We start from the raw sequence: 13018 nt of genomic DNA on the forward strand, positions 1-13018 counted from the left end.
AAGCACTGTTCACTCTGGTCAATACTCCCAAAAATGTGATTCTGTTTGTTTAAAAGGAAAAAGAGATCAGGTAGCTGACAGGCCTTGGGATTCAAACCACCCACCCCCACAGCCCTGGGGAAATCTCAGTCTGCAGGGCTCTACTTGATGATGTTCCAAAGAGCCCTCTGCATGAAGGGTAGAGTCAATAGTTGACTCTCTCCATTGTGGGACATCTACCACAGGGCAGGGTGAAATAGGAAGCCTGTGAGGGAATGCTCTTGGCACCTGAGTCCCTGCTCTGACTTCATCTTCTTTTTTCCCTGCAGCTATTGTAAACTGAGACCCTCTCCATCCTCCCTCTGCCTCCAGCGGGAAATCCCCAAGCTCTAGAGGAGGGGTGGAAGGGCCTGCTGATCAGGCTCAGGGAACTCGGTCTCCTGGAGAAACCTCCTCTGGCAAGGGCTGGGACCCAAGGACAGCCCCCACCCCCCCGGGGAGTGCCAGCTGAGCCTGTCTCCAAAGGATGGGACAGCATCCCCTTGCCTTGTGATGCGCCGAGCTTCGAGGTGGCTGGGAGAGTCTCTCCGGCGTTTCCTCAGGGGGGAATAGGAGCGGCGCCGCCGCTGCCGCTGCCGGTCCCGGTGCGACTCCTTCTCGCTGGAGCTGTACTTGTGCTCCCGCTCGCGGTCCCTGCGGAGGCACAGCAGGGGGACTGTCACTGCAGGGGCTTGGGCATGGGTCAGGGATGGACAGACAACGACCTACGAAGGCACAGATGGGCAGAGGATGCTCAGCTCCAAAAGGGACAACTCTAAGCGCTCTGGTGGTGTCACCTCTGAGAGCTCACACAGCTGGACAAAGAGACTGGCACCACTAATTGTGTCCAGGGGTTCCAGTGGTTTTGCAGTGCCAAGCTAAGATGGCTTCCAGGGAGCTGTGTCGATGGGTGCAGTCTGTATTTAGCTCTTGCTGGCCGTGCTGATGGAGCTGGCAGGAACAGCCCTGCCAGCAGGCCCCACGTGAGCTGAGGGCCTGGTAGCCCTGCAGGGCTCCGCAAGCCTCGCCAGAAGGAGTGCCGGTGTTGCTATGGTTTTCTCTTTTGTTAAATTCCCATACACGTCAGCACAGGCCCTTCTGTGCAGCGTGGCTGATTTCATACACCCTGCTCACTCTGTGCCATCTGCAAAGCAACACGCTACAGGTCAAGGGCCTGCCTGATCCCTGCATGCAGGAAGTGTTCTCCTCACCAGCACAGGGATTGTCAAAGCCTGCAAGAATCGACCTTGGCAATGTACGATTTTGAGGCTGCAAAATGTTCATAGCAGCACAGGTGCTACCAGGAAAACCTGCCAAATGCATCTCTAGGGTTGAACTGTGAGACTGTTTCCTATGGTGTGTGGAGGGAGTAGAGGTGCCTGGACTGCCTTTCTCTCTGCCCTGCAAGGCTGTGAGTACCAGCCTCAGGGTATTCGGCATCTGCCCTCACAGCAGGGGCCCTTCCCCGGGCCTGACAACTCTTTCTAAGAGCTGTGACTTTCAAAAGTAGAGTGTCTTTCCCTGCTGCAACCAGATCCCTGTCTGACAGGGGCTGCAGCCCTGCTGCAGGGGCCAGCTGGAGCCTCGGGCTCTGCCCCCACTCACAGCAGCATGACAGTGATGGAGGCAGGGGAAAGTGTGGGGCAGCAGGTACCAATGAGTGGACAGCAGGTGCCACAAGTAGACACTGTACCTGCTACGGCTGTAGCGGGAGTAACTGGGGCTCCGGCGAGGCCTTGAACTTCTACTCCCAGGACTTTTTTTGCAGGATTTGGAGGAATAGCTGGGGGAACGTGAGGAAGACCTGAAGACAGGAAAGAAACATAAAAGCATTAAAGATGCTGGAGGGTGAGGCTGTACCAGACCACTCCAAATGACGAGGGGGAAGAGATGTTCCATTCTCCAGGGTCTCGGCCCAGCTCTGCGTGGCCATTTGTGGATCACAAACTCTTACACCTCCCCCTGCAAGGAGCCTGCCGGCTGGCAAGAACTAGCCACTGCCCCGGGTCACAGAGACAGCCGTTCCAGCTGGCCTTACCTCTTTCCCGAGGAGCAGGACCTGCTTCGGGAGGAGCTGGGAGAGGCCCTGTGGTGCGAGGAGCGGGAGCGGCTGGAGCCGGGGGAGGAGCGGCCCGTGCTGCTGCGGGAGGCGCTGCGGGAGCCAGGCCTGCGTGGGGAGCTGCGCGCTGCCGAGGGCTGCAAGGCTCGCTTCTTCTCCTCCGAGGAGCCCAGACATGAGGGTAGGCACGCTCTGTCAACAGACATTTGGATACTTCTTGAAGCAGTGGCTGAACCCCCTGGCTGAGGGGAGCAGCATGCTCCAGCAAATATTCCTATCATTCCATTCCCTATCTGGAGGTGAAAAGGACCTCTCAGCTTCCCAGGCTGCTGTTGCAGAAGACCCCATGTGAGTGTGTCAGAATCGAAGAGCTCACCCTCCAGGCTCTGCCAGGGAGGTGTGGAAGAGCACTGTGGCACAAGCAGCAGCTCATCTGCCCCATGCCCAACACGCCAGAGTTGTCAGGCTGGCAGAGCCTGGTCGGGCCAGCAAGCAGTGCTGCTCCTGGGCAGGGAGTGAAGTAAAGTTCTGGAGCCTGGAAAGGGCAGAGCATGGCAGGGCAAGGGCTGTGCTCCAGCCTGGCAGTGGAACAGCATCAGTGGGCACTGAGCAGGCCTGTCCTGTTGCCTTTGGACAGCTGAGTGAATTCCTCCTCTTCCAGAAGTGCTCTGGAGTGAACTGGGGTCAGAGCCCAGCAGCCAGGCAGCCTCCCAGCAGCCAGGGCCAGCTGCAATCCCAGCTCCACCCATGTGAAGGCAGAGTTACCCCACTGGAGTCACCACGTGAAAAGTACAGACAGACCTAAAATTTTACCCTCTGACTGAAAAATGAGGCTTGTTCTTACTAAAACCCATTTCCTTCACTGCCTCCTGTCACATTCAGTGCTCCAAACCATGTCCTGGCTCTAACTTCCAGCCTTTAGAACCCAAGGGCCTGAGCTGGAAGAGCTCCCTCCAACCAGTGCCTGAGCACAGGCCTGGGTACCAGCCACCAGGCTTCAGTGCCCCCATTCCCAACATCCCCTGGCAAAAACCCAGGAATGGGAGGCGGTGACGGAGGCTGGCAGCTACTTCCCTCTCCTGAAGATGACCTGTGGCACTGGGTGGCGGTTGGATGCCCTGTGGCCCCAGTGCAGAGCTGCTGTGTGTTATCCTGCAGCCAGCCAAGTGCTTGCCCCTCCCTGTGCTCCCCACAGGCAGGAGAGGCTCTCTTGACACTGTGGAGCTGTGCTGGACGACTGAGAAGAGGAAGGGACATGCTGGATTTGGCTCATTGGACAGGTGAAAGAACAGCCCATAATGATGTTAGTGGAAACAAGCCCCGCTTCCCTTCCCCACAGTAGGCAGAGAGGGAGAATTAGCATGGCAACCCCCAGATTCTCCTTTCAGATTGTGCCCAGAAGGGCCAGAGACTTTTTTTTGACATGGCCATGCCCAGGTGAGCAGGGATGTGCTGTGACCACAGCCTGACCCAGGCCCAAACCCTGCATGAGCCACAGCAATGCCAAAGCACTGACACAAGCAATGTCCAGGGATGTGATGGCTGGGTTTTATCTTCCTCCTCAGGCTACAGTACTGGTCCTTGCTGAGTTCTGGACTCCAGACTGGCAAGACCGTGGGTCTGGTTGGCACCTGCCTGCCTCCAGAGCACAGAAAGCTCCCTGCCAGCTCACCACGGCAACTGGCCAGCGGGCAGGAGACACAGAGCAACAACGTACCAGGCATAGGCTGCCTGCAGCAGCTACTGGTAATCACTGACCTTCGGTCTTGTCCCTGGGCATCTGGAGACAGATTTTCCAAAGCTGTTCCCTTGGTCTGGGAAAAGCAACTGGTGAAGGAATTTCCTGAATCAGAGCTGTTATCGCTGTTGGCCAGTTTGGGCTTCCCGGACGAGAAGGCATGGCCAAAGCCATCATGGACTAGACTTCTTTTCTCCTGGCTGTCCTTTGACCTGGATGAGCTCGTTTGAGTGGAGGGAGGGGAGGAAGTATCGTTTCCTGAGTCATATTCATGATACTCTCCATTCTGGCTGGCTAGGTTGCCAGGCGGGCTGTCTGTTTTGGTAAAGAGGTCAGCAGAAGACCCTGACTGAGAGATCTGAAAGCAAAAAAGCCATTTGGCATTGTTTGAATGGTTTTTGGGGGGTTGGTTTTGATTTTACTTTGCTTTTTTTTTTTTTTTTCCAAATAAACCCAGAAATTTTACCATCATGATGCACTGAAACAAAAGGAAAGGAAAGAAAAGAAACAAAGTAAGAAAGAAAGAAAAAAAAGAAGAAAGGAGAAGAAAACAAAAGCACATATCCCTAAAAGAAATCCACAGTAAGAAGAAATTTATTTTCCCCCTGCTATAATAATGGGAAGATTTAGAGATCATGCAAAGAGTATCAGCATGCGGTTCATGTTAAACAAAAGAGTTCAACAAAGTAAGTGGGCAACCAAAGAATTAAAATAACTAACTAAATTAAAAAATGTAACAGAGGACAAAGCCCTTATTTAACCTTAAAGAGGGAAGGAAAATAAAGGGGGTATATACATATAAAAAACCTACGTAATCCTTGCAAAGAAAACAAAAATAAAAAAAGAACTTAGATGAGTGAATTTTTTTAAGCTTCCTTAATAAAGTGGCTGAACCAATGTCACTAAAATAAGCAACAAAAAACCAAATCAAATCAAATTAAGGGCTTCTGTACAAAGCAAAAACTGGCAAATCAACAAGCTTATCACTTTGAAATTAAGAAAAAAAAAAAAAAAAAGAAAAAATAAAAAGAAAAAAGAGGGTGAGGGAAAAAAGAAAAATCCCTTTGGAAATAAAAGGTATACAGATACTTCTTTGTGTGCTTTTCACCCCCTGAAGAAGATATAGCTAATGCGCTCAAGTGACCTCTAATAAATTCCCTGGTGTCTTGCGGATAGCATCCACTTACCCATCAAGAACTCCTCCTTTAGTAGGTAAGGTGTAAGAAAAAAGGAAGAGCGGGCAACATAAGTCCATCATTAGAGTCTCAAATTACATGAAAAAAACATAAACCCTCTCTTCAATCCACACTGCCAACTGTTTGCTGCCTCCTCTATGCAAATGTCATGACTGCTTTTTGTCTGCTTGACTGTCTCCCTTATTATTCATTTTTGTTTCCTTCTGCTTTAAATTAGCCTGTCCAGCCTGTTCCTGGAGGCTGATGGCTTGTGCTGAGAGCTGCAGCTTGCACTGAATCCCCCTGAGTTGTATGGAAATGACAAAGGGAACTCAGTGAGGGAAGAAACAAAAGAATGGAGGAGGAAAAGTGTCCCCACTGTGTGTCAGAGACCTGTGGGGAAGGAGACAGCAGCTCTGCTCCTGCCAGCCTCTGCAAGGGGGTCCAGCCACACCCTGGCTCGGCTGCTGAGCACAACAAGGCAAGCAAGGACCCAAGCTCACACAGACTGACATGGTCAGGGCTATTCTCTGGGACCCTGAGCACCACCAAGGGGATTTACATAATTTCAGTGTTTTATAGTTCAGTTTTAACTGCACTGGCATTTACCTGAGCCAGCTCAGCAACGTGGCAGCACTGGGAGTGAGGCTGTGTTAGTGCTAACATCTGCCCTTGCAATGGGGTGAGAATTAGGGCCTAATGCACACGTCTGCACTCTCATGTGGCCTCCTCCTCTTTCACTCGGAGCCTCCACTCTCCTCAAACCCACCCATGAGGTTTGGTGCAGGGTTCTTAGAGTGTGGACACACAGGTTTGGCTCCCCCCCAGTCAGGACAGTCCTCCAAACACGTTCCCAGCAAGCCGTGCTCCCTCAAACACGTGCACATGCCCTCATGCTCTGGGGCACACAATGCCCCCATCTATGCCATGCTCTCCACACCAGGGACCTGGGCCATGCCCTCACCCATCTGGGGCCTTCTGAGCCAAAAAAACACACTGCAATGTTGGTACTATCTCAGGCAGCAGAGGAGACCTGGATCAGCTGTCACACAGCAGGCACAAGGCCAGTCCCTTTGGAAAGTTTAGTTCTGGATTGGATGACTTTTTCATCCTCAGAGGAGCTGCAGACTCAGCCTGTGTCATGTTTCACATGGATCTCCTTCATCCTATCAGATGGTGCCTCCATATCCACGCTCCTGCCTGTGGCATTCAATCTGTGTCCCCAGGGAGAGCTGCTCCCGACCCAGTTCAAGGTGCTAACTGGGACAGGGACAGCTGACTCGGACACAGGTGCTGAACCAGCAGTGACTGAAACCAGAGCAGAGCTACCAACACCCAGAGCAGCTCTCAGCACAGTCTGCACAAGGATGGCTGCCCACAACACTGCTGCTCTGAAAGCACCTGGAGCTGGAGGATCTCCAAGTACTTTCTGTGTTGCCAGGGAGAGAAGCTTTACTGCTTCTGCGTAAGGGACTGGTTCATCCCAGCAAATCCATAATGGAGTTCCCCATCTCCACCCCACACTAACTTCTAATTGATGCTCAGTCCCAGCTCAGAGGAATCAGAAGCCCTCGCAGCAAACATGGGAAGTTAAGTGAACCTTCTTCAATAGCCAACTTGCACCTTCAATGTAGAGGCCCTGGTCAAAGCAGAAACGTCTCCCAAATGCTCCCAGCTAGGGATGAGTGGAGACACACATTGCAAATCCTCATTTCAGCATCTGGAACTGCTCCTTGCTTCTTCTCTGCTCTAGCAATTCTCTACTGGTCCAGGCTTACTCCAGCAGAAACTGGAATGCCACAGGAGCCTAAGGGAGCCAAATAGCCACCTGCTTTTCACCAGTTCTTTCTGAAACTCTGATGCCACATCCAGAGCCCCAAGAGATCTGACATCTGTGCTATGGATCACTGCACTCTCCCCAGCCACATTCCAGAGGATACAGGATTGCACTTCCAAATAGGTTACCAGGTATTTTTCTTAAAAGATGGGTTTGCATTTAAGCTGAATCCTAACCCAGAGACGACCAGCTTTATATCACCTTTCACTTACAGACATAAAAACAGCCTGTGAGGTATTCCCTGGCTGCAGGGGTAGGATGAGCCTGGAGTAGGCACAGGGCTGCTCCCAGGGACACAACCTCAGCATCACACACAGAAATAACCTCCCTTCTGTTCCTTTCCAGTTTAAACTGAAAGACTATTACTGCTGCCAAGAAATACAGCAGTTTCTTGGCATTTCTAAACCAGCTTTTCAGACTGACTCCAGGACCTGGCATCCTTGTTTCTGCTCTGCCTTGGCTGACATCTACCTTCAAAGCAGCAACTGTTGTCAGCATATCACAAAATCTGTCAAATGTCCGGGAGGATCAACAAGCTCCTCTGTAGTTCAACATCTGTGGCAGCAACACTCTGGGAAGAGGCAGTGTGGGTACCAGTGAAATATGGAGCTGACAGTCTGGGTGAGGGCTGGAGGGTCTGCACGGGGCAAGGGAGGTGCCAGGGGGAACACAGCAGCTTCTCAGCCCCGCCATCCTGGGGCACCAGGGTGTAACCAGTGGCTTCCTGCAGGCTCTGGGGGAGGTTCTGCCCTGCAGCAAGAGCCAGGACAAGTGTCAGGGTGCTCAGCTTGCCTGCCTGCTCAGACCAATTCCCCATATTCCCCACTGGATGATCTTGGCTTTGCTCATGGTACCATTTTACTGTTTCTGAAAGTCTTGCCAGTCACCCAGGATGGAAACAGAGTACCACATCTAAAAACACTGCACGGAGCTCAATTGAATCACTGCATTCTGTGTGATTCTGAATTCTAATGGCTTTTTACTTTTCTAGGGTGGCTTAAAAGAGCCTGCTCTTTCACAAATCTAATTCTCTCTATGTGAACATTTGGATTTCCCCCCACACACAACCCCTAATAAGTAATCAAATAATCTCAGTGAACTTTGTTTCATCCAGCTTTCAGCAGGGAACATACTGCTGCCCTCAAGGGAACCCAGGATATGTATTTATTGGAGTTTTTTTTTTTTGTTTCAAATCATTATTTAATCAAGATGAGGGGGGAGCAGAAATGAGGCACTCACTCATATTCCAGACTGTAATTCCAAGTACAATTCCAGACCAAGAAACAGTGCAGTCTAATAGGTTACAAAAGTACAATCACTGCTCTTCTTCCAATTAAACTGAACAGCTCCATTTACTGTGCCACAAACAGCCCCGGGGTGAGAGATGACAATGCTCAAAGTTGTCTCAGCCATGCAGGGACAGCAGCGTGGCACAGCCTCACTCAGAGCTGCAGGATTTCATCCGTGGACCTTTTTTCTCTTGTTTTGCAACTCACTTCAAAGCAGAGTTAATTTCTCTTTCAGAGGGGCATGACGTCTGCTTTTCTCTCTTTTCTAGGCACGGTGCTAATGAAAGGAGTAAAACACTTGTGTCGGTGACCCCGGCGAGCCCCGGCCGACATCTGCCAGAGTTGCAGGCACAGGGCCAGCACCTGCTGGGGCTGCTGGGGCTCTGCGCCTGCCCTGGGGCTCCTCCACCTGCCAGAGCTCGGGGGAAACACCCTCACCTCTGCTGAGAGCCCACCCCAGCTGAAAAGCCAACTTCTGATTGAGTACAAAAACCAGAAGCTCTGTAGGAATTCAGTCTTTTTGCACAGTTATGAGTCCCTGACCCAAGGAGCACTGAGTGGGAAGATCCCCCTTTTTTTGGCTGGATGGGGGAGTTCAGGGTGAGGATTTCTGTACCACAAGGGCTGAGTCCCAGAGCAGGGAGGCAATGACACAGCTGTTCCTGCCAGCCCTGAACTTGGATTATCTGGGGCTGGATGGCAACACTGCTGAGCAGCCTGGCTCACCAACACTCTGCTGGGGTAAACTCCAGAGAATGCCAAGCAAAGGTTTGTTTCTTTTCAAGGATCTTTTTAGCCTGCTGGGGTGCTGGCATTGTATCCCCACCTCAGCCTGAGCCAGGCTAGCACTGCTTTGGAGCAAGGGTTTGTCTTCCACCACCTCTTTTTGGTACCTGGTGCACAGCCCAGCCCTTCAATGGATATGGGCAATGATCCTTTCCCCCCACCTGCTGCTCCCAGCACTGAGCTGTGGATTTGTCACTTAATAACCAGGGGTAACCTCAGTCCCCCAGCTGGGAGGGGAAAACAGGAAAAGAAAAAAAGAGTACAACTTCCACATTTATGGAAGGTTTTGCCTTTCTGCTCTTGAAAGGCCCTGTCTGCTGTCAAAAACATGCTGCCTAGCCCTAAAAAGAATAGTTTTCCCTATGTAAGCCAAACTCAGGCTAGAAAACAGCAGCAGCAAGCCAATATGCAGGTCTGCCATAAGGTTTCCTCAGCCTTCCAGCACACTCTGTCCCAGTCCCTGCACAGCATTTCCCCATTCTACCTTCCTGCAGACACAAGCACAAAGACAAACAGCATCATTTGGACCAGATGTACCCCACTGAGCTTCACTGGAAATCTGGCTCAAGCCTGTGATAATTTGTGGCATCACAAATGAGTTACAGTGAAAGCAAAGGAGCTGGCAAGGAAAGTGTATGCACGTTGCAGTTATCTTCATCAGCAACAAGAAAGGCAATTAGATCCATGCCCTGCAGGTATTTATATTGCACTGCTAAAGGAAAGCACAGTGGCACAGTCATCCATCTGTGTCGGTGTGGAATAAAGTGCCTGCAGCTGGGCAGGGGTATTCTGTACAGAAATAAATGCTGCACATTACCCACAGCTTCTCTGTGCCTGCTGAGGCACAGGCCCACAGTCCTGCTCTCCACAGGTGCCTCTTTCTGCTGCACGGGATTGAAGGAGAAGGAGAGGGAGAAGCTTGGAAATTCACTGCCATCAAGAAAAGTAGCAGGGAACTTTGAGGTGTTTCTGCATGTGTACGTGCATGTGTGGGTGCAGCAGCTTTTGCATAAAGAGGGAAAGAAGCAGCAAGGTAGATGCATAAGCAGGGCACTGTTTAATGTGCTTTATCCCCCATCAGTTCCAGGCAGACCTAGTTAGAAATTGTGGCTGTTTCATTACAAAGGAATGAAGACAAATAGGGTGGGGAGAATAGCAGAATTTACCACAAAGCACTTCAAATTTTCAGAAGTAAAACAATGTAGAATAAGAAACATCTTGAAAAGCAAAACCTTTCTTTTGGAAGTGCCATGGCATTATCTCATATTTCCCTGTATCTCTGTGTATTTTCCCCTGATCCTTCTTGGAGAGTCCCTTTTCTTTGGAGATATGACAGTGCATCTCCACAAGTAAGGATGGTTTGGATAGGGAGTGCAACATACTGACTCTCACAGAGGACTGAAACATGGAATTTTTGAATCCTAATTCTGAATTTTTTCACAAAATCTTTTATTCTCCAGCTTTTTTTTTTTTTTGTAATATGTGATCAACATATTCTGCAAGAGCACATTTTCATTTCAGGCTGCTCTCAAAGTCTGACAGAACGAAGCTTATTCATAGAGCAACCATTTAACTCATGGAAAGGAAAGGCTTCAAAGGGTTGTGTATAGTCATTAATAAATGAGACTAAAGGTTCCCATTCCATTTTTCCCTTGCCAGTTTTGAGTAGATGATATTTAATGACCTTATTCAGCAAAATTTCAGGGGCAGCTCTTAACCAGGGGCTTCAATTTGAACAAGTGCTTAAATGTGCTCTTGAATGGTGTCCCAAGAGAATGTACTTCTTTTGGGGACAGGAGGACAGTAGTGGCTTTCATGAGTCATTATGCCTTTTAGTCATTAAAATATTTGCCTAAGTTATTAACCCTTACTAGAAAGAACACAGGAGTATCCTGATGACTTTTACTTTGCATCCACCCCCTGCATCTGGAACTATCAAGCTCCTGCCTTTCCTTCCCTGCAGCTTTTCCATTTGCTTCACTCATTTACCTCGAGTGAAGCAAATGGAAAAACAAGTGCAGGATACTTGAGTTTGGCTCATTTTAAAGCTTTTAAAATTTTAAATCAGAGTTTACTCTTTCTCAGGAAACAGAACATCTGGCAGTTGGCCTCACAGGACTTAGGAAGCCTGGCTTCCGAGAGAGGAAACCTAGCACTAATTAAAAAACTAGGCTTAGGCTCAAAAGCATTTATGAAAAATACTCTGCTTGAACTCAACAACACCCTGGTGACACGATGCAGTCTTTGGCTGGCTGGTTCTTTTGAGGGGGGAGGAGCTCTGAACTCAGTAACACCCCCAGCTCATGACAATGAGCTTCATACCTTGTTTTTCTTCCTCTGCGTGTGCGTGCACACATCAGTGAGTGGTGTGAGGTTCTGCTCTCTAGGCTGCCTTATAAGGCTTTACAAGCAGTGACTCACATGGCCCCACACGCTCTATAACGAGAGCAAATATGCATATCTATAATGCTGAGAGACAGCCTGTGCCTGTCTGTACCCACGTACAATCCCTGGGTATTTTGATCGGCACGCTGTCTGTGTGGGTGAGTGGGTAGAGTCTCTCTTCTTGCTGGCACCATCTCTCTCCTATCTGATGTAGCTCCTGCGTGTGGCTGAGCTATTTCCAACTGATGACTGGGCCTAAAGGAGAAAACAACTTTGGGGCTTGGAGGACTCTGTAGTCAAAACACCTCCAGCATTACACATCCACACGTGTGGCTATCAGATCCTGCACTACCTCCAGTCCTATGTAGCCATTTCTCTCTCCAGAATGCCTATGTGATACCAACACCACAGTCAGGGCATCACACCTCTGCTTTACTGCTGCCAGGAACAAAGGGGAAGCATGCCACAGAAAAGGAAGACTGATACCAATCTCTATCTAATATTTCTCTCCATCTCTTGCTCCCTCAATTCGTGTATTATATCATCTCTTTCTGTGTATATGGAAAAACATCCCAAGGCCCTGAGCCTGATTTTACCCTCAGATGCACATACAGTTCCCATTAGCATCAATGAGGGCTGCTCATAACTTCCAAATTTGGCCCCTGGGCTTGTCAGTCCAGAGAAACAGTGATCCTAGAAGGATCCTGATAGTCAGAAAACATCCCATGCCAATAATCACCAGCTCATTAAATGTAAATGTTCCTTCTGTATATGTTTGATACCCTTTTCCAGCCTGAAGGACTAAACTTTTGGATGTAAAGACCAGTGAAAAAGTTCCCATCCAGCTGAGCAAAGACTGCATAACAAACTCTTCCCTTTAAAATATCGTTTCTGGAGGCTTTTTTTTTTTTTTTGTTAAATGTCCTCAATTCATTATTCATAGGCTAAAGGCTTTTCAAGTCTTCCCCCTCTCCAGCCCCACCCTTGGTGTGAAAGTGCTGAAGGAAGGAATGACTTTACATACATTGGAAAACAGCACCATGAATTAATAATACAGTTTAACCAAGTTCGTCTAACATCACTATAATTGAGTTATAAAAATTTCATATCAGAGTTCTTGCCCAGATTCCTCTGGCTAGTTCAAGCAAAGAAGGACAGTGTGTAATACTTACTACTTCCTTAGAAGACAGGAAGCTGTAGAGTGGGAGGGTTTGGCTGGCTTTTTGACTGGCCTGAACCTCTGCAGAGGAGCTTCTCTTTGCCGAGATCTTTGAATGGTGCCAGGAGTGTCTTCGCCGTGTTTTACGCCCTTCCTCCCGAGACCTGGCTCTGTGCCTCCAGGAGACAGGAACAGCCAAAATGTTATTCCTTAGGACTGCTGTAGTGCCCTTTCCCAACTCCACACCAACCCTTGGCAGGTCTGTGCTAGCATTCTGTGTATGGGAGAATGTCCTTCCACATGACTGCTCTGTGGAGTCATGAGGGAGAGAAAAGGGATGTTTTGCTTTTCTACTTTAAAAGAAAAATAATCATTTTGCATTCAGGCTTTGGACCTTAACCTCAAATTTCAGCTCCAACGCATGATTTTATGGTGGCTCGAGGCAAGCCATGACCTTCCTGCACCATAGAATGTTCCTATGGTGACACACCTCCAAGAGAACACACTCTGCTCTTGCATGAGCACCCCTCCAATCACTGATTGCATTCCTCCCCGCACTGATCCTCAGCTTT

The 13018-nt window shown here is 49.4% G+C and overlaps 1 protein-coding gene across 1 annotated transcript in view; it reads right to left on the reverse strand.

Annotated features, from left to right (window-relative positions):
- SRRM4 (serine/arginine repetitive matrix 4) overlaps positions 1-13018 on the reverse strand; it is a 44004-nt gene that overhangs the window by 3496 nt on the left and 27490 nt on the right. Inside the window, exons 8-12 of the mRNA XM_018916506.3 lie at positions 12460-12622; positions 3836-4173; positions 2057-2269; positions 1712-1822; positions 526-672 (exon numbers count right to left, since the gene is read on the reverse strand). Of these exons, the coding sequence (XP_018772051.2) occupies positions 526-672; positions 1712-1822; positions 2057-2269; positions 3836-4173; positions 12460-12622 (972 nt within the window). The remainder of the gene's footprint in view (positions 1-525; positions 673-1711; positions 1823-2056; positions 2270-3835; positions 4174-12459; positions 12623-13018) is intronic.

This window comes from Serinus canaria, chromosome 15, assembly GCF_022539315.1.
Source record: "Serinus canaria isolate serCan28SL12 chromosome 15, serCan2020, whole genome shotgun sequence".
Lineage (NCBI taxonomy): Eukaryota > Metazoa > Chordata > Aves > Passeriformes > Fringillidae > Serinus > Serinus canaria.